Source organism: Corvus cornix, chromosome 6 (assembly GCF_000738735.6).
Source record: "Corvus cornix cornix isolate S_Up_H32 chromosome 6, ASM73873v5, whole genome shotgun sequence".
Taxonomy (NCBI): Eukaryota; Metazoa; Chordata; class Aves; order Passeriformes; family Corvidae; genus Corvus; species Corvus cornix.
The window spans coordinates 31,898,696-31,920,636 of NC_046336.1; the positions used below are offsets into that span (position 1 = coordinate 31,898,696).

General features: G+C 39.8%; 1 protein-coding gene across 2 annotated transcripts in view; it reads left to right on the forward strand.

Moving 5' to 3' along the window:
• The window catches only part of MYPN (myopalladin), a 75,472-nt gene that overhangs the window by 46,018 nt on the left and 7,513 nt on the right, over nt 1-21,941 (forward strand). For both annotated transcript variants that reach the window (XM_010400753.4, XM_019286507.3), the window contains exons 11-19: nt 1,281-1,865; nt 4,169-4,316; nt 14,159-14,380; nt 14,831-14,980; nt 15,793-15,872; nt 16,348-16,474; nt 17,984-18,191; nt 18,919-19,084; nt 21,355-21,488. In XM_010400753.4, the coding sequence (XP_010399055.2) occupies nt 1,281-1,865; nt 4,169-4,316; nt 14,159-14,380; nt 14,831-14,980; nt 15,793-15,872; nt 16,348-16,474; nt 17,984-18,191; nt 18,919-19,084; nt 21,355-21,488 (1,820 nt within the window). The remainder of the gene's footprint in view (nt 1-1,280; nt 1,866-4,168; nt 4,317-14,158; nt 14,381-14,830; nt 14,981-15,792; nt 15,873-16,347; nt 16,475-17,983; nt 18,192-18,918; nt 19,085-21,354; nt 21,489-21,941) is intronic.

Sequence of the window (21,941 nt, forward strand, 5' to 3'; positions counted from 1 at the left end):
AACATTACAAGGAGAAGACAGAACTCACGTATCTTGTAGCAGAGGAAGAACTTGGAGCACAGGATTTTTTAATTTGTGAAGCCCACATTCACAGCCCTACATACTTTCTGAGCTGTATGAGTTTCAGGGGGGAGCAGAAGCAGTATTTAAGTGCCCAATGCTTGCATAAAGCAGAATTTCTGTCAACTCCCCCCTCCAAAAAAAGTCCTGTTACAAAGGATTGCTTTATTATTATGCAGATGTGTATATGAAGGGCACAAAATCAGGCCCACACAACTACTAACTCTCTAACATCCTACTTTATGAAAGCTTGAAATTGCTATCTTTATCTGCCTTTAATGTGATTTTTGTTTAGTACATTACAGAAACTAATTCTTTTAACTGAAAACAAATTATTTTGAGTACGTATTTGGTTGTGGTTGCAGGAGCAGTTGTGGTTGGTCTTTACATCTTCATTTTCCACTTTTTATCAGTAGTTATTTAATGCTCCATAGTTTATTACACAATCATTTTCCATATCCTCTACGTCTTTTCTGGTTTTGGAAGGGAAAAAGCTCTCCTGTTTTTCATGTGCTGTATTTCCATATACACAATAACTAAATAAACCACTTGACAAGGCAAAATAATTTTCCTTAATTGCAAAGTAAAAAAGCCCTGGAGAACTATGTGGTAGACAGCATCTAGAAAAAGAACAACTGCATGGAATGCAAGTTCTATCTGAATTATCCACGCCTGCCTGTCACTGAATGTCAGCACCAGCTAAACTACGTTGGTAATATCTCCTATCGTGGATTATTACAAAGCTTTATCAGTTAAAGTGCTGGTTTCAGAACCCACTTCAGCAGCAGGTAAATAATGCAATCTGGCTTACAAACACTCATTTAAGTTATGGTACACCAAATCTTACTCTTAGTTACACAAGCAGAGTGGTACTAAGGTGATTTTGAAGGACAGTGCTGTCCCTTAAATATCTTCAAGTAAGAGTTATATTTATATTTCACATGCTAAAATGTAAGAATTATCTTCAGTCAAATAATTTGCAGACAAAAAGCTCTTGTGCCTCTGGCAAAGAAGGGGAGATGAAGGAAAAAAATATTTTAGTAGCAAACTAATATTATGCTCTTCTCATAATGTTAGAGAATGTGTCACATAGCAGTTTCCCGTCTCTTACTGTATCACAGAACACAGAATTTTTCTGTCTGAATTCATACATGGAAATGCAGCCAGCTGGCTCATTCGGGGCTCATAACCAATTTTGTTCATCTTTATTTTCTGTGCAGTGATCAGAGCCAGTTAAAACAGCTCCATAACCAGGTCCTGCTTGAACAACAGCAGGTGCATCAGGCATCTCAAAGAGAGCTGTCATTCAACACCACTTTAGTGAATTCTGCTACTTCACTCTACCAACAGTCCACCTCAACCCTGTACAAGCAAAGCTCAGCCTCTGCTTCGCAAGCCTTTGGCTACACCCGCCCCAAGCAGTTCCTGCCACCACAAACTCCCCCACCAGCCAGCTCCTCTGCCAGCTCCTCAGTTACATTCAGCAGCATCCCTCAGGCAACTCAGAAAACAAATAACATGGAAAATTTCATGGGAAATCCTCCACCTGCCCAATCAAGGTCTTCAGGAGGGTTTACAAGCAAAAGTGAACAGTCTCTACCAAGCCCTAAAGAATCCGTGGTGCCTCCACTAACACTTTCTACATGCAGCGTAAAACAGTTTCAGCCACAGACTGTGACTCCTGCTCCCATCTCCCCAACCGGACGGATTCAGAATCCAGTAGCTTTCCTTAGTGCTGTTCTTCCTTCACTTCCTACCGTGCCATCAACCAATGCCATGGGACTGCCCAGAAGTACACCAGCCACGTAAGTAGCATAAACCACATGCACAGACACAGGGACAAGAAATACTCAAAGGAAACTAGGATGTATTTCGGTTCAAGGGTTCAGTGGGGGATTCACTGAAATGCATGTCTTTCATAAAATAGAAGAGTGAGTTACTCATATATTCTGGTCATTTAATCTAACCTTTACATCCAGAGAGAAAAGAAAGGATAATAACTTCTGTAATTAGATAGAATTCAAGAGAGAGAAATGTGAGCATATAAACAGATATATAAGAATGTGGGGGCTCAGAGTTTCATAAGACTGTACTAGAGTGAAGAAAGAGATTTCATGAGCTTGTAGGATAAGTCACTCCGAGACTCTTTGCTTACATGAGGTATAAAAACATTCATACCTATTGTAAGCAACAAGTAAAGTTTTAAAGGTACCTTATAGTGCAAGCTATTTTTTTAGTCTAGGTCAATCCAAGAAATAACTTACGTAAAGGTATTTTTCTGGTTGCAGTACTTTCTATATTTGAAGTCCCCCAGAAAATCTCAGGAGAGTTAATGGTTTGCACATAAATAATTAACAGCCAGCATGATTTCTATGGCAAAATAGCTACCATGATACAAGCAAATAAGGATGATGATGTACTGGCAAGGTGGTGGCCTTAACAGTCTCTTCTTTACTGGTAGAGTTGAAGTGAATTTCCCTTTTGTGGACTATGTCAACTCTGTGTTAGCCTGGCTAGCACCTGTAGATTGGTACAACTATTTACTCATATAGCTTCAAATCCTGCAGGAATAGTTTCCTCTTTTCTCAACAGTTCAAGGTAGCGACAGCTATCAGCAAGTCACAATCTCCTGACTACCCTGCTGATACTACGTCAACCAATGTTATTACAACAGAAAAATGTGTCCCTGTGTCTATAGCAGTCACCACGCTGTGTGCCAAGAAATCCTACCTTCAAACCAGTACTGCACTGCTACTCACAGACCTCTCAGTTGCCCAGCACAGCCACATAATTGCCATCACCCCGTAGCATGTGCCTGGAGGCCTTCCCAGCCCTGGCACCCTAATCAGGCACGCAGCATGAAGCTATAAGGGCCACAGTGAAGGTTTTCACTTTAGCCAGCTCAAGCCTTTGGTCTGCTTCCACAATGCTGCAAGAGCAAGCAAAAATCAACTGCAGCTGTCACCAGTCCCCTTCCACCCCTTCAGATCTGGGGCACAAGTGCTCAAGTGCTGTTCTCTTTGCATTAATGACACTTAACCCCCGCAAAGTGCTTTCCTGTTTCTCCCTGCTGCACAGGCATGGCCACAGAAGTCATCACAATATGCCTACCAGGCAGACTAGTTAAATATGTTTTCTTCATTTCAGCTTTCCTGGGTCCCAGCCCAGAGCTGAATTCTCACACAACTAGTGCTCCTTTTGCTGACATTCAAATCTTGACCTCTGCAAGGGAGAGAGTCTTAGCAGGGCACAAAAGGTCAGGAAGGAATCTGAACAGTATCTGTGATAATCTGTAAATACCTGTTGAAGCTTCAGCTTCCCTTTTTGGCATTATCAATTACAGTAATTCTGGTTACAAAAGGAGTGAGAGCTCACTGTGTCTGCAGGACAACAGAAGGAAGACACCTTGCAAAGCAATCACCAGTTCTGCCTTTACCTAGAGCCCCTGTTATCAAGATCCCAACATCTGTTCTGGTAAACTACCAGACTATTGCACACTCCCTCGTAGTGTCCTGCTGCTGTGCTCCAGCAGTGCCCTTTCACAGTCTCCCGACAATCTGCGCTAAGAATTTAACTATTTTCAAACCTTACTAAAATTAAACAGACCACATCTATAAAATAAAAATAAAAAATAACTGTTGATGTTAGGTATCATAAAAGGGTGAGAGAAATGAAAGAAGTAAAAGCTCATAGAAAGAGTAAATGCTCAATGAAGATGTGAGATAATGATCAATGAGAAATTGTATTAACTTTTAAATTATTGCCTGATAACAGTCAAATGCACACCTTGTACACCTAAGGTAACATCTACACTCATTTCTTTAGCATTCACTGTGACATCATTATTGCAGGATAAATATAAATAGAACTTAGATGCCTATTGTAGCATTATAACCCTTACTCTGTTTAAGATGTGTGTTTTTAATTTCTACAGCATGGGAATGGGATGTCCCATTAAGATTGTACCAAAAAAAATCAAATCCTGTATTGCGCTTTGGCTTCTATGTAAATAAATAATAGGTTCCACCATAATATATCATATCATACTGGTGACAAAATATGTATATACTGGTTGCTGTATGTTAGTATCAGAATTTTCTTTTACTAGCCCAACCCAGGGATTAACAAAGAAAAATCTGAAGCCTCTGCCATTAGCAACAGAAGATTCTATTCGGGAAAACAAAGCTGCACTTGTAAAGGACCTGGAAAGAAAACTGCATTTCAGAGAGGATGCTAATCAACAAAGTGGTCAACAGGTAAGAAAATCGAGTATTATTAAAATAAATTTCACTCATGAACAAGACATATATTATGACGTTGGAGAAAAGGTGTTTTTGTGGATGAGCTGCTACACTACTTTGCAGGGGGAGCCTTCATGTGAGTACTGGTTTGGAATAGCAAACTGGAGCTTTGAACAGAAAGCATGAGGGATGCAGCTGTAAAATATTTATTTTGTGACTGAGCAGCATTTTTCATTTCTGATCATCTCAGAGGCTGGTAGGAATGTAAAATTTCTTTATTGTCATGGAAGCTTCTGGACATTGTCTTTTATTTTTTTGCTTTACATGTGCTCGATTCATTGCACACATACACACACTATATTTTAAAACAAAGAGTAAAGTAATTAAACAGTTTAGGATAAGGTTTTTGGTTTTGTTTTGGTTGAACTAAAATGAGCTTTCAAGTTTTTAGCATGAAACCTATTTTTTCTAATTTCCAAACTTACATGAATGGACAGGGACTTCTTGGGAACTTTATTATTAGAATTTAGCAAAATAACAAACCTTTTACGAAGTTCAAGGAACTAAATATTAGTTCACTCCTAACTGGAATCAATAAATTCACTGAATCTGGGCACTGTCTATGAAACTAAAGAAGAAATTAAAAAATGAAGTAGTATAGAAGTTGAAATGACTGTAAATCAGGTTCAAGCACCCTTGAATAACAGACACACTAAGGACTGCTAGACAGCTGCTCTGCCTGCAGGTGATTATTCTTCTCTCACCTTGGCCATGGAGGCCTCCATACCTGTCCCACCAGCTCAGGCTTAACGCGGGTTAAATAAGGGTTTACCCCCATCTGTCGCCAACCAAAGAGCTTTTCACAACATCCATTACCCTTCTGACAGAAAACATGTAGAGAGAAGCAAAACACCACCAACTCTCTGGAGCAAAGTCCCCTCTGTGGACAACTGCAGTGTAATCCCGAGGGTTTTTTAATTTTGTTGTTGACCTTTCTTTCTGGCACATCACACTGCCAAAGCACTTAGAGTAAAACAACTGGCAAGCAGTACGTTTTGCAGATGAATCACAAGTGTTACAATCTGTAATTGCTATGGTAGTAAGAGAAATTATTTGGAGAGCTACTGTGAAATACCAGTCAGTCTTTGGAGTTAACTGCATGATAACCCCTTTAGAAACAATGATCACTACTAGTGTCAGAGTTATCTGCTGACAGCAGAAGTTATTTATACACTTATTTGCTATTCTGTATGAGACCAAACCTATATCGTGACTCTCAAATTCCTCAAAAGTTCAAAGCTGGCACTTCTCTAATTGTTACAGTAATTAGAATGCCAATGGCTATGAACTAAAATCAATAAAAGTTCCCTCATTTTCCTCTCAATTCCCAACTTTAATCCCTTCTGATTTTCCTTTTCTCATGTGAGAAAAGCTTACTCCAGCAAATTCAAGTCTGAGTTTTCTCCTCCATGAAGGCAGTGATTATTTAAACAGATGACAGGATGAACAGTATTTTCCAGAATTCCTATTGCTATATAGAACAATCAACATAATGAGAATAATATGCTGGAGTGCTGGATTCACACCCATATATTTTGTTCCATTTTTTCCTCTTGTAGTTAACGCAGAATTAGAAAGGAGACATTTTCATTCCACACATAGCAAATCTGTATTAAATCAATTAAAGTAATGGTAGGGAAGGGCTTACTCCCTTTCTCATAAATACAAATGCAATCCTCCTCTGTGTGAGAGATCACTGCATAATGGAGTACAGCATCCAGTAAGAATCTCAAATGTTGGTTTCCTTGCATTGTCTACATGCTACTTTAAAAATTCCTTCTCATAAAATGTGTCCTCTGGTGTATTTTTAGTTAGAGCATTGTACTGAGACCCCCATTTCTCTCATTTACAATACCTGCAGAGCATGCGGGGATCATCCAGAATGAATGCTGCAGATGAAAAGCCTGTGCCTTAAAGTCCTGGTATTGTCTTGTATTACTACAAAAAGGGCAGCAATGAACAGGAGGGATTTGCATTCTGGTTCTCTGCTTATTATCTAAAATTGACTTCCATATGAAAAATGTTTAGCTCACAAGATGAGATTTTCCTAAGTGTCAGCATTATGCACTCAGCATGATATCTGATAATCCAGATGTCCTCCTTCTGTTTCATCCAGTACATCATTCATCACCAACAATAAAGAAATCCAGGATCAGAACATAGTTGGTAATTTTGCTGATGCTGCATGAGACAGAACAGATTAGTCTCTGGGCGTCTACAGCTATGATGACCATGAGGTGCTGACAGAAATACAAATATGACTTTGCTAAGATTCTAGCTGCAACTTTAATCAAGTACATGCAATAACAAGCTGTCATTTTTACCAAAAAAAACCTACCATACCCATCATTTCTGCAGATGGTGGCATGCTCTAGTGCCAGGTGAAATTTCATCACAATTAGGAGTGCTGAAAAAAAATGTGATTCTGTTACACCCAAACATCTTCAGTCAGATTTTCTCAGTTCTTTCAAACAAAAGGGGCAGTGAACGAGGATTGGCTTTATGCAATCACAGGAAGACAATAGGACAAATCCCAGGATAGAGGAGACTTGACTCAGTGTCTTCCTTGGCTCGAAGACAATCAAATTCAAAACTCTGAACTCCCACAAGGACAAGCTTCACTCCTTGCCAGTGGGTAAGTGTCATGTTGGTGCTGTCCCAGGTTGCTCAAATAATTAAGCATTCTTTATCACCAGGAGAAAAATCTGGAAATTCCGCCTTTCAGAACAGCTTCTGTAACAGGCGACCTGAGTTTTTCTACCACCTTCTCCAGCTCAAGGAATAAAATTTAAGACTTTCAGGCACCAAGAACAGGCCCTCAATTAGCAGGACATTTCAAAGAGCATTTCAATTTAATGATTAGGGTCCTCTGAGGAAGCTGTTAGAATTCTTTCTTCCAGTAGTGATGGAGAAAATGAACAGACTGAGACAGAGAAACAAAAAGAGAATCACTCTCCTGCCCAGAAACAAGGACAAGCAACACCTGGATTCTTGTCCTTACTGTAGTGGATGTTTCAGTATTTCTGCAAAGTGAAAGAGGACAAGAAGGACAAAAAACCCTCATCTCCACCCTCAGAATGTTTTATTGGCATAAAGCTTGGAGTTTCCTCTTGGAGGCTGAGATTGAAATGCTGTGAGACCAAGCATCCAAGTCTCATAACCTCAGTGCGTGTCCAGGTAACTGCACCACTTGATGAAAGGAGAGCACAGTCAGCGTTACCTGCAGTTCCCAAAATCTGTCCATCTAGTCCACTGGGCCTTTTATCTTCCCTACAAATAAAATATCTCAGTAATGTTCAGTTAGAATATGTCACGTAGAAACAAAAAGACGTGGGGAGAAAAGGAAAGAAGGAGACTTTGGGAAGGCTTGGGCAAATGGAAAAATATGATTGGGTAATGGAAACTAATTCTTTTACCCTGGTATTTGAAAGCATTCATAGGCTTCACCAATACAAATAAATCGATACATATTTCCTCTGTAAATAGAGGAAATTCAGCTTTACAGGCAAAACTTAGAAATTAATGATATTATTTCCTCAACATTTTGTTATACTAATAATATAAAATAGAAAAATGAGGTAATTAAACTTCAAAATCCTGTACAGTAATAAAACTAAATTATTTACCTGTGCAATAATAAAGGAAAGCAGAGTTAAATACCAGGGCCTGGTTTATACATTTTGGTTGTAAGAACTCCAAACTGTGCTCACATATCTGTGTCATTTACTATGAAGAATATCATGTGGCAATGCTGATTGGTTGTGTCTTATGTAAGACTCAGATAGCAGCCTTAATTTTAGGACAAAAAAACCCCTACAGCTGTTTAGAAAATTATGCACAGCCCTCACATGAATATTCTTTACTTTTGCTAGAAAATGCTTGGTAAGAAACTTCAGAGCAGAAGAGATGCAGGGTTTGTCCAAAAGCTTTCAGATCACTAAAAACCAGAGCCTGTAAAGCCATACGCAGATCCCAGTTCATCACACAGGCCCCGACACCGGTGACACCTCAACACTGACCACACAGAACCATCTCCTTGCAGTTCCCATACTGAGCATTCAGTCTCAGAAAGGCCGAGGAATCACCCAGAACTCTGTTCCCAGGGCACAAAAATTATACTTAATTCAATCACTCCAAAAATCTGGCTCAAAATCAAGCTTCACATCATCTCTCAAAGGTCAGCAAATGTCAGCAATTTTAGGCTAAGGATGGGAATTAAACCACAGTCTCCCCATGGAAGCTTGTCTGCTCTGCACTAGGAATGAGAAGAGATTTAAGAATCTGACCAGGACAAATTGATATTAATATGTATAAACTCCCTGTAATTGTGGGAATGAACAGTTGAACAACCGCTGGTGGCTGTCTTCTCAAGACCTAGATCTTATCAATAGGAAAGTATAGACAGGTTTTCATGGTAGGGATCCTGGCTTGCAGAGCTCATCACATCAGAGAGGCAAGCTGAACCCTTCATGCTTGCACATACACTCCCTCCAGCTGCTAAGTCTGTGGGAATTGGAGATGGCAACTCCATTTGCTTTCTCTCCTCTTTCGTTCTTGCTTAATCACTCTGAACTGTATTTTGAATATTGTCTAGCTAGACAATAACTTGCTAGGCTCTTCATGGGTTTGTGTTTGGATAAGCATGAGATTCATGCCTAGTGGTGTGTAAGATGTCCCATACAATTCATCTGCAAGAAAAAAATCGCCCCAGCGGTACCTCTTCATAGGACATGACAAGTGGAGAAAAGCTTATACATTGGATCTGATGCTTTTTGATTCCCACTGCTGAGAGGGGAACAGGGGGAAGAGAGAGAATCCAAACTATTCAGGAGATTTCAGTCAGAGTAGCCTAGATTAGACTGGGAAGTTAAGGAGTGTTACAGCTTGGAAACAGATGCTGAGATGCAATATATGCCACTTTCTTAGATAAACTGTTAAATGGATTTAGAATAACTCTGTCAAAAAGCCAATCTAGTAAAAGTTACAAAACTGGGATTAAATTGGGAAATTTGTCTAGAGTTGGCATTAAGTTGGCAACAGAATTGTTTTTATATAGTATATGAGAATCAACATTCGAGTAGAATTCCCTTAGCCTTTCTGTTTGTGGTAATTTCCATGAGTTACTATGCTAACATCAGATTATTTTGATTCTACAAGCTTCTACTAACTGTTAGTATGTATATTCACTAAGATCTGAATCCTGCTAAAGATAAATTTTGACTTCAACAGATGCAGGATTTTAGAACTTGTGTTCATACACAAAGGTGCTTAGAATCTTACAGGAATTACTACATTCTATGCAATTCCCTTTTTGCCAAAAATGTTTACAGGCAGCAGAAAGGCCCAGGAGTTAAATTACTTGGCAAGATCTAGGAGATCATGATGCAGCTCTCTGCTCAGTCACAGATTTTTTGTGTTACCTTAACAGGTCCCTCAGCTTCTTTAGGCCTCAATTTCCCATAGGTAAAATGCAGGTAATAGTCCTGCCCTGAAGGATGCCGTGCTCTTTGGTGGTCAAAAATTATGGTGATGGGGCCAAATAGATCCATCACAGAGACAAAGTTATGTGAACCTGTACCTTCAGCAAGACTGAAGATTTCAGAGAAGATTTTGTTTGTTGTGCAGGACAAAGCCACCCACCAGCAGCCTATGACAATATTGCCAAGGCAGAGCAAAGGCAAGCAGAAGGAAAGCTGCATTTCACTTCTCTATCTGCCACTGAGTTCCACTAGAATGGTAAAAAACCCCTCCAGATACATATTCAGCACATTTACTGGCTTTGCTTTGGCCACTTGTAAGTCTTTTACCCTTCAAACTATACTGGGACAATATTAATACAACCATCACTGCCTACTCCCTTTTGCACACTAAACAATGCGCATTCGGTGTAGGAGAAATAGCCAGGTTTCCAAAGTTGCAGTCTACTCAGCATATATAGATAAATATATACAATTATAAATGCATTATATACATTGCACAGAGCATTACACCACTGAACAGGAGCTTGAATTTTTAGCTGGTAGATATAATAATTTTAAGTATCTTGCTACTTTATATTGAACAATTGTGTGAATTACTGCCTGTGAAAGTTTCATGTTCTAGGAAAGCCGCCAAAAAAGCAGCTGCAGTGCTATATTTTTGACTCCAAACCAGGGCTTGAACCTTTGTACTCTTTCCCTCAGTCTTCTCACTATGCTGAACTGCAGCCTAGTTTTAACATTGTACCCCATGCCCACATGGGCTTGTTCGTGTGACACTTTACGAAATACTTGTCTGAACCACAACAACACTTTGCCCTACACCACTTTTGTAATCACATTCAGAAATAGGCTTATGGTTTCTATGATAAAAACAGTTCTTCAGAAAGCCATATTAACAACTAACTTCTGTTCTTGCTAATCCTAAAAGAAAACCTACCAAACAAGCAAAAACCTACAAGATTATTCTGTACTCTGCGTACAGAAGTGTATTTTCACTTATTCAGAGATTTCTGTTCTTTATAAGAAGTTTGGTGTAACATCTTCAGCCTCTGAATGTTGGTGTTCAAATTTTCACAGCAAAGTTAACTTGGTCTTGTTGGTTTGTTTGTAAATTTATACAAGCACATACATGCACACTGAACACATTTAGAAAAGCAAAGACTGATGTATGAGGACGACACACAGGAAACAGGGGCTGTGGGAACCCTAATTTCAATGTTTTCTAATTTAAAATGTATTTTTGAACATAACTCCTTTAAATGAGCAGCCAAACTCCTGCAGTCAGCCTGCACAGTTCCCAGCCAGAGACTTGCATTTGTACAAGGACACTTAGGGCTTCCATGAGCAGGGAAGCAGCTGCCAGCAATGACAACCCCGTGCTGATAGTGCAGCCATATGCTTTCATTTTCACAAAGTGCTACTTTTACACCTCTTTTTGTGTATGCACATACATCCAGAGCCACACGCAAAGAAACGTGGGAGAAAACCTGTCCACTATTAACTTGAAAGGGTCCCATGAAACGTGTTCCTTCTTCCATTGTATTTTCTTCTGCAAGCAGACATTTGAAAAGGAAGAAGTGCCTATATTTCTTAATGAAGTAGTTTGTAGGAAGTTAACATCCTCAGCACATCAGCCAGAAAAAAAAATTACACACTGCGTTCACAGAAAACTTTTTAGGATCTAAAGCAGATGGCAAAGTTAATTTGGTTAAGTACAACTTGAAAATGATTGCTCTAAGTTTTATTTATGTTAGTTGGTTAGATCACTTAAGACAGATCTGTACTTTCAGACTAGAGGAAAAAAATATGTTAATTGTCTCTATCAGCATTATGTGGTTTCATCTGTAGGCCATCATGGCTACAGCAACCATACCCTATTAATTTCTTACAACATACAGTGACTTGTTTTAGACAGCAATGATTCTAGAAAAAAAATCCATACAAAAAACTGCTGACTTAACTCAGCTGTCTATAAACAATACTGGACTGTGCCATCAGCTTGCAATATTTCAAAATTTAACTCTGTTCTGCAGCATTTTGTCCTTCCACATTAACGTGATACCTTGACAGTGTAATGGTAATGCCTTTCTAGCCCCATTACTTCCCTCTGCTACAGCAGCCACTCCCTGATTTTTACATTATCCTGCCTTCCTAAAAAGACACAGGCCTTTTCTCAGTATCAAGGGTAAAACACTGATTGCTTAACTTTCCCTTGGAACACTATAACCAGTTCTTGCCACCTATGTGAGAAAATGATCAGTTTGGTTAGTGCGAAATCAGAGAAACTCCAGTTTTACACTGGCTTTAATGAGATGGGAATTTGATCTATAAAGCAATTTGCTGAGATCTGCTGCATGAGAGAAGAAAAGCTCAAGGAGATGAAACTTTATCAGGCTGTTTAGTGCTCCCCACCTGCCGGCCAGTCCCCTGAGGAGGTGGCTGGTACCACGCAGGGCCTGACACCCAGCCTTTGGCACGTCTCACACTGGGACAGAGCGGCCAGCTGAAAGGACAGTGTGGCCTGGACTTGCAGGACAGTGTCAGAGAGCAGAGCAGCCCTGTCAGAGTGGGGGAAGGTGTTAAAGGTAAGGAAGGGATCTCGGAGGGGGGACTCAGCCACCTAAGCTGCCTGCAAACGCTGCCTGCACCTTGTAGCTCTCTGCACTGCTCCGAAGCTGTGTGGAACAAACAGCCCTGCAGCATCGGGAACGAGGGTTGAGTGCAAGGAGGAGCAACTTCACTCATCAAATTCCTTTCCTACCTATTCCAAGCTGGCTGCCTTTTCCTACCATAGCTAACTTTTTCTAGAGCTGACCTTAAAGCAACCTCCCCAAAACAGACATTTTAGACAAAAACACACAATGCCTACCACTACAGTTCCAAAATCAGCTATTACCAGACTGTTTACTCCACCATAGCAATTTCCAACTTTTTTTACTTTGTGGCTGCCACCTTTTCCTCCACTCACCCCCAAGTCTTAAAAACCCCTGTCTCCTCAAAACTCTACTGTAATGTCTAAACCTTTGGCTTCACTTCTGTCTCCTTGATCTCCTAAAGAAAGTAGAAGAGTTTGTCAGCTAAAATTTTTTGCTGCTTCTCAATCTTTTCTCCCTACTATCTGGAATTTATTGGTCAAGAGCATAATCAGCAGTAAGATGGAATGGCTAAATGATCAGGGATGTAATTGCCAGTGATTTGGGATAGATGGTGGTTCTTTAATTAACATTCTGTAAGATTTCAGACAAGATGCATTTCTGAACCTTGTTTTTCAGCAAATTGAATATATCTAAGGATTGGTTACACCCTTATTTATTATTCATTGGTTTCTAAAATTCTGTTTTCAATAGAAGCAGGAATGCAAGCTCTAGGCTTAAAACCTGCACAGATCCAGGTCTGAGCAAACTGATTTGTCTTCTACATGTAATACAAGATTGCCCCCAAAAAAGGTAGTTTGTAATGGCTTAAACAAGGAGCTCTTGCAGCTGTGTGTGTCAGGGCAGCGGGAAACGTGTGCTACCTGAGAACTCCATCCAGATGTAGCTGTAGTGCTCCACCATGCCCAGGACAAACACGGGTTTGGAGGCACAAACTGAAGCTGGCTCTTGGTCTGAGGCTTCACAAGTCACAGCAAGAGACAGTTGGTCAAATGCCTCCTGGTCTAGACAAGAGATTTCCTCATGCGAAACAGCTAAGTGATGAGACATTTCTAATTGGCTTCAGGGGATCAGGAGAAAGTTCACAATCACATCAAACTATCTGGAAATGTTCATTTATGTAGGAATATGCTGGGTTTATTGCATGATCTGTTTAATCTTCTAAGAATTTCCATGTAATATATTCTGCTTTCTCAGTCACACCAGCTAGAAATCTGTCCAAGTTTAACCTGAAGTTAATTACTCTGAAAATACTTCACTTTCTTCCTAATTTTCTCTTTTAGTAGGTATAGTTTTCTATAATTTCTATAATTAGCAGGTGACTAATATTTGAACACAAAATCCTCATAAATTTGGTATGTTTTAATGATCTCTTTTGATCAACAGTGTGCAAGAGTACAATTTTTCTTGACAGGGACTTAGAGGAATTACATATTTGATTCTTTTACTTTGACAAAACTCAGTCTCATGAATTATCTTGTACAGACTCACAATGCAGTATCTGTGCCTGCAAACCAAATTCACACTGTTTCAGGATGTCCCTAGGTTTACTTAGGCTTTTGTATTTTCACTTGTTGTAGAATTAGTCTACAAGTGCCAATGGCTGCAAATACCCCAGAACATGGCTGGTTTTGTTCAGATCTGTGCCTCTCTCACCCTGCAGGAATACAGGATTTCAAGCTTTGAGCAGAGGCTGATGAACGAAATAGAATTTCGCCTTGAACGGACACCAGTGGATGAATCAGACGATGAAGTCCAACACGAGGAAATCCCTACAGGCAAATACATAGCTCCCATCTTTGATAAGAGACTCAAGCATTTTCGGGTAATGGAAGGATCCCCTATTACATTCACCTGCAAAATAGTTGGAATACCTGTTCCCAAGGTATGTCATTCTCACTGTAACTGGTAAAGGAACAAAACCCAACTACTCACTATTTTCTGTACATCTCTCCTAAACACATGGCTCTGTGGAGAGAGCTCCCAAACTAATAATTTCCCCCACCTTTCTAAAATAACAGTATCTGCCCCTGAGCATGCATCAGGCCTTGAGGTACACCCACCTGACTCCAGGAGACACAGAAATGCACAACCCCAGAACTTCTCAGAAATACGAGAACTGATCTAACCAGTAGCGTGCCTAGAGCCAAGAAAAGAGAACCTGACAGGCCCAGCTATGATATGCAGCTTCTTGAGTGCAACCTGCAATCATTCTGTTTCACATTATAACTGACCTGCAAAGTTTATAATTTTCTAAAATTTTATTAGCTATCACTCAACTTACATTATTTTTCTAGTCACTGTTAAGTCATGGGGGCGTGTCTGATCACTACAGGTCTACTGGTTCAAGGATGGCAAGCAGATTTCAAAGAAAAACACACATTTCAAAATGAACAGAGAAGGAGATGGAACATGTTCTTTACATATTGAAACTGCTACTAACGATGATGATGGCAACTATACGATTATGGCTGCAAACCCACAAGTAAGCTGTTGTTTTTTCTTTTACAAAAATGCTTGTTTCATCTTTTTCTAATTTACGTTAACAGGAACACAAATTAGGCCACATACTTTGACATCAAGTGGTGACTATATCACAAATCAGATTCTTCAGAGCATAGGAGAGGAGACTCACTATGTAAACACAACTGATGAAACTACTCCCCTATTAGGCATACAGTTGAAATCATTACGGACATTTTTTCACATTAATAACTTCTGCCCTATCTCCTTCCCACTCTCAGATGCTGACAGGTACGAGATGATGTGGTGACAAGACAGACATGATGTTTCAGGCAGAAAGAATAGAGCAGGGAGAAACAAATAGCTACATCAAATTTGGAACTGTTAGCAAACACAATTTGTGTGTGGATCTGAAAATAGTCTCACTCCCTTACACCGTTCTCCTTGACCTCGTGTGCTAGCTTAGCTGTTTATTTAGAAGTACGTCCATCAGGCAACTTCTTCCAGTTTAAATGTTTCTCTTTTTTTAAATTATATTTCTTTTCAGTTTCTTTATGACTGCATTTTAAAGTATGCCAGTACAAAGGTACTAGCAGACAGTACCTGTGGCAGGAATAAACAAGCAGGGACAGGCAGCACTGCTAAATGCATTGCCACAGCTGCAGGCTAACAGCATTTGCTTTAGGAAAATAGTATTTTCACTATAGTTCAGCTACTTTATAAAAATAAATCCTAATGCTTGAACACTTACAAATGCATTGTAAGTGTTCAATATTTATACTTTGAAATGAGCTATTAACCAACTATTAATTCTGTTTCCACTGTGATTTGCAGGGCAGGATCAGTTGTTCAGGACACCTGATGGTTCAGAGTGTCCCTTTTCGAGGACGAATATCAACAACTCAGCCTCACAGGTGAAAGAAAAAAGTCCTGCAGACCTGCTTTATGCTTTTTACTGAAGGCAACCAAAATAACCACTGCACTCACTGAACTTCAGTTCTCAATCATGAAATGGAAATAACAGCAGCAGTTCCCTCCCAACAGGTCGCTTCTATGTTTTTGAAGGTCATCCTCAAATACAGGGAAGTTTTAACTATGATTTCATGTACTTGTTGTAGAGGAGCTAAAGGCAAGGGATGGAGTAGCAAAATGAAAAAGAAAGCAAAGGCCAGCTTGGGAATCTAAGGATATTACATGATATAGTTAACTCAATAATCTTTCTAAATGGAAAATATGCAATAATTAAATTACAATCAGTCCATTTCTTTCTTCCCTTTTACATAACTCAAGCTATCTCTCCATCCTTTTCCCCAATTTCTTCCCCTTTTTTAAGCATTAGGAAAAAAAAATTTGACTTCCAAACACCCACAGGTGATTTTTGTGTTGCAGAACACGGCCGCGGGTGCCAGAAGGAGACAAAGAGGCAGTTCAAGAACGCTTTTTCAGGCCATACTTTCTACAGGCTCCGGGTGACATGGTGGCGCATGAAGGGCGACTTTGTAGGTTGGATTGTAAGGTATTCACTGGTTCCTCTGTTCACTCTCACTTTCCCTACCTCTGTACATGTAGTGTTATGTGTTTTCATGTTCTTTATTGCATGTATGAACATTTTCCATTCAAGTTTTAATGCTTCATTTATAAAACTATTTCTTAATGCCATTGTCTCTGAGCTGATTCCAGGGATTTCTTTTGAACAAATGCTCTATGGGATGAAGAACACAGCAAACAAAACCCAGAAACAGAAGGCTCACTTACAAGGTTGTTCAAATTACTAGATATGTACACTGTGTCCTTTACCAGTATGAACTCCAGAAGTTCTGCTCCATTATCTTGAACATAATCCAGAATAGCACAAAACCACCATGAGAAAGAGAGGATTCAGCACGTTGCTTTGTGTTCAAACAAATGTTCCCATTGTATCGGACTGAATTACTGAAGATTAATACTCCCTGAAAAGAGGGAACTGAGCCCAATTCATTTTATGCCTCCCCAGCATACACACAGGCAGAAACATCCCCATTTACTGATTGAAATCCTGACATGAAAGAGTAGTCAGAGGTTAGAGTACACATAGCAAACATCCTGTTATTGAACACCTTTAAGAGAATCAGCTGCTCCAACATATTCTGGTAGCCCCTCTGTGCCCCTGCAGTGCAGCAAAGGTGGCAGTGCTGACACTGACCTCTACCCTGAAGAGGGTAGAAGTTCTGAGGCACAAGTTAATGCCCTGAAGATGAGCAAGACTCATTACTACTTAATTTACGATGTAAAGTTTACTACGAGCATGCCAAAGAATTTGGTTATTCCTAGCTCTGCTATCCTGGCAGAGCATGTCTGGCATTGCACAAACCTGGGAGAGAGCAGTCCTCACTCAGGCAAGTACCACTTCCCTCTTTCTCTGCTTTGTAAAATATTGTTTGGAAAGCAGTATTTTAGACATGAGTAAGTACTGCTACCTATTAAAAAGATTTTTAATACTATAATACAGTCTAATAACCTTTCAAAAAATACTTAATTTCTAGTTTTCTAAAGCACACAAGGTTGACAGCTATGAAGTATTATATCATTCTTCATCAAATTTTTAAAAATATGAAGTAATTTGTACAGAACATTTTTTCATCTTTGCTAAACTCTGTAGTATTTTAGATCCAGGAATTTGATTTATATTCAGCACCCTAAAAAAAAAAAAAAAAAAGGAAAACTAGCAGAACTAGCAGATTATTAGGAGTCTTTTGCGAATCTCATATTCTAATTTCATATCTCATAAAGTAAGTTCCTTCCTTTCTAAGAAAAATGTAGATATTTCATGTATTTTAAAATCTTTTTCTTTGTTTGTTTTCTGTTTTTCTCCCTTTTGGAAGTAGTCAGCAGAGAAACAAAAACTGAGAAATAATTTTTTAAAAAAATCATTCTGGTCTAGATTTTGACATGATTCAGCTGGCATTTGTAAAAAGGCCTGGCTCTGAATTTACTAGCCTCTCCTGTCAGTTGGACATTTGTCTCAAGCTGTTTTCCTGTCTCTTAGGTGAGTGGGTTACCAACTCCAGACCTGACGTGGCTCCTGAATGGCAAACCTGTGCTCCCAGATGGCAGACACAAGATGCTGGTCAGAGAGACTGGAGTTCACTCTCTGCTCATCGATCCTCTCTCCCAAAGTGATGCCGGAACTTACACTTGCCTTGCCACTAACAAAACAGGACAAAATTCATTTAGTCTGGAGCTCACTGTTGTCGGTAAGAAGCACTGAAAAACTAGTCTCAGTGATGAAGTTATCTGTATGCAAACTTACCTTACATAGTTTCCCTACAGACAAGTATAAATAAATAGTTAATGCACTGAGAGCAAGAGAATCCAACAGCTATAGATACAGATATGAAAATTTTATATGTATTTTCCCCTCCTCAGCTGATAGAGGGAAATACACCTGGGCTCAGTTGACTAGTGCACTCCTGTTACTAAGAGAGGGCCATAAGACTTCTGCCTCATTACCACGCTACCTCTCGTCTGGGCAAAATGACATTCTTAATTTTCTCCCCAGAAAATGCTTAGAGTTTGAATTAATAATATATTAATTGAGATATCCTAGATTTCAGCCCAAATTTTATTGGTTTAAAAATGTTTTTAAATAGAAAAATTTAAATCTGAATACTACTCTTTAATAAAGCCTTAAAAGATGTGAGATATTGAAATTTATAGATCTGGCATTAACTTCCTGCAGTGGTAGTATGTTTAGAACCATTAGACATGCATGTATTCATTTATGAACTTCACTTCTGCCTATTATTTACTTTATGTTCCCTTACAGAAGCTATGTCATGGCATTTCACTTCCCTTCCAATATCTCACTAAAAATTCACTACCTATTTTGGTATCACAAGAATAATTTTTATTGTGTTCTTCCACACTGTTCAGAGAGAAAGAAAGAATAAAATATCTGTTGTTCAATAATTCTTCTTCCAGCAAAGGAAGTAAAAAGAGCCCCCATGTTTCTGGAAAAGCTTCAGAACTGTGGTGTTCCAGAAGGGTACCCCGTCAGATTAGAGTGCAGAGTTGTGGGAATGCCACCTCCTGTATTTTACTGGAAGAAAGATAATGAGACCATCCCATCAAACAGAGAGAGGATGAGGTACTGTACCATAACACCCACGCCTGAAGTTTCTTGTGGCTGGACCAACTGCTTCCATGAAAACCTGTGCGATAAGTACAGATGGTGGTGCTTTAAAAACAACTTCTTTCACCCACATAAAGCAGTAAAAAGCCTGCTTCCTTGTGGGGTGAACAGTGGCTGTTTCCTTGGTTCAGAACAAAGGCATGATGCACCACTGCTTCAGAGTGGGGCCAGAGCTTGCGGGTCATGGGCATATGAATCTCCTTATCAAACATACTCTGATATGGTATTTTAATGCGTTTGAGCACCTTATTCTCTCTACGCTATTTTTTCCCCAGTTTAGTTCCAACTAGGTATGAGTTCAAACTCAGAACAGTTTCAGTGGCCCAGAGCACGGGATAATAGAGAGTTCATCATATTGGATAGAGAAGCTGATAACAAAGTTGGTCACAAACAAGGCAAAGACTTTGATCCACGCTTACAAAATACAACAATGTTCAGGTTCAGCTCTCACTGTCAAATCCCTCACTATTTTTTAAGTTTATCAAAACAAAAGCTGATAAAATAATATGCTTGTCTGTAATTAATGATAAATTAATTGGGTTTTTTTTTTAAGATTTCTACTTCAGCATAAATCTGATTTTTAATATTTTATTTCACTTGGCTCCAACTAATGATTTGATGCAGTCACTGGATCTCTGAGATCAGCTTCAAGAAGTACCCACAGCTTCACACACACTCCTGCAGGCTATCAGTAAAGAACTGGCTCTGCAGCAGCACCTGTTAGGGATGCACACCTATCACAAGGGAAAGCATTCTTGGGAAACTCTTGCAGTGATTGCCCTGTCCCGACCCAGAGAAGCTCTGTACTCCTGTCCCTCTCCAAAAACCCCACCTGATTCTGACCTTCTACAGCCTGTAGTCTATATGGTTTGGGCCCAGTCCTATTTAATATCTTTATAGATGATCTGGAGGAAGGGATTGAGTCTACCATTAGCAAATTAATGGATTACACCAAATAGGTGTTCCCCTTTCGTAGGGATTGTTGTTATATACATGCAAACACTGTAGTTACTGGAAAATGAACAACTGTGCCACATTTCCACTTGTTTCACAAAAGGTTAGAAAACAAGTTTTTGCTTCAGCTCATCAAAGGAATGATTAAGGAAAACCTCCCACACCCCACAACGCCAGGAGCAAGCATCAGGGTTGTAACAGCTCTGCTATTTCAGACAGCTGAGACCAGACTTCCCCAAAGGCTTCCAGTGGCTCTGCACAGAGCCATGGGCAGCCTCATCCCCATTTGTCCCTATCCTGCCTCACTGTTGCCTTCCTGCCTGAAGCCAAGAGACATTTTTGTATCACAATAAGGACACACACCAGCTCCTATACTACTGCACCCCCAGCAAAAGGCAAACTGTGCAGTGCGGGGAGCAAAGAGTGAATGCGCTCCCTTTTTAATTTGTGCTGTTGGAAGCACAAAATGTCCTCTTGTCCTGAAAGTCTGTGGTTTCATTCCAGTTCATAAGGAAATAAAACCTCAAATTTCAGAATATCCTGAAACTTCAAGTGTTCTGAAGTGCTCATCTCGCACCTCTTCCTTTATAATGAGAGAAACACTTGGGTTGATAAAAAGGACCAGCCTCAGCCTAGAGAGCAGAGGAGTCTCAGTTCTGTTATACATTACTGAAAGGTTTTTCCTGGAAAGTGCAGCCACAAAGTCTTAGATCACTGGAGAGCAAAGGAAGTGGAGGGAACAGTGAAGCAGGTTTCTTTTAGAGTGTTGGCTAAGCAAATCTTTTTGATTTTCTCACTTGGTCATTTTCTCATGGAAAAGGGTGCCCCAAGAAAGTTCCTGACTGGCTCTAGTTGCTGTTGTGAAAAATATCCCAACTTTGTACTTGGCTCTTGGTATTTTGTTATGTTCTTGTTCCAGCTTCTGAACTAGGAAAAAATACAGTACGATTGTGCAGCAGCTTTGCATGGGTTTAGTTCATTAGTATTCAATAAATAATGCTAATATTAACATATCCAGAGCAACAATTCAGCTCCCACTGTAACACCATGGCTGTGCAAAACTGAGAGGAGCCAGAACAGATCTGATATTTTCTGGTCATTGTTTGAGGTCACACTGAAAGCAAATCTATTGACTATAGGTGTCTTAGACTGCTACCTCTTTGAGAATAGAAATGACAACGTATCTGTTTCAAATTTAATACACATATTTTAAAATATGAAAACTGATATGGTCTCGAGAAATATTAATTCCCAAACACTTGTTTTCCCAGCATGCATCAAGATACAACAGGGTATGTCTGCCTCCTGATCCAGCCTGCCAAGAAAGCAGATGCTGGCTGGTACACCTTGTCTGCAAAGAACGAAGCTGGCATTGTCTCCTGTACTGCTCGACTTGACATATACGGTAGGGATTGGCTGGGAAATAAAACAAACCCCCAACTAGTTCTTAGTCTGGGTTTGACATGGATTAGAAATCAGTGTCACAGCATGGCCACAGCTTAATAAGGCCCCAGAAGAGATATAATGATACAGCAAAATGGCTAAACCAGCTCTGCTGCATCAGTGTAAAGGAGGGTAAGGAAAAAAAGCCGAACGAGGAGCCTTGCACAATATTCTCTACTTCCATTTTCCACCTTCCAGAATCCCTAGACACATAAGCATATATTTTTGAGTTGAACCTTAACTCCACTGCCTCTGACCTGATGGAGCAATAAATTGCACACAAAAAAGTGGAACCCTTCTTCCACAGAGCACAGGGGGTGCAAACCAAGCCCAGCTGATGGGGGTTACTTTACATCCAATACATTTGTCTAGGACTCAGAAGGCCCCAGCGCACTTCAAGAACTACAGCACATCA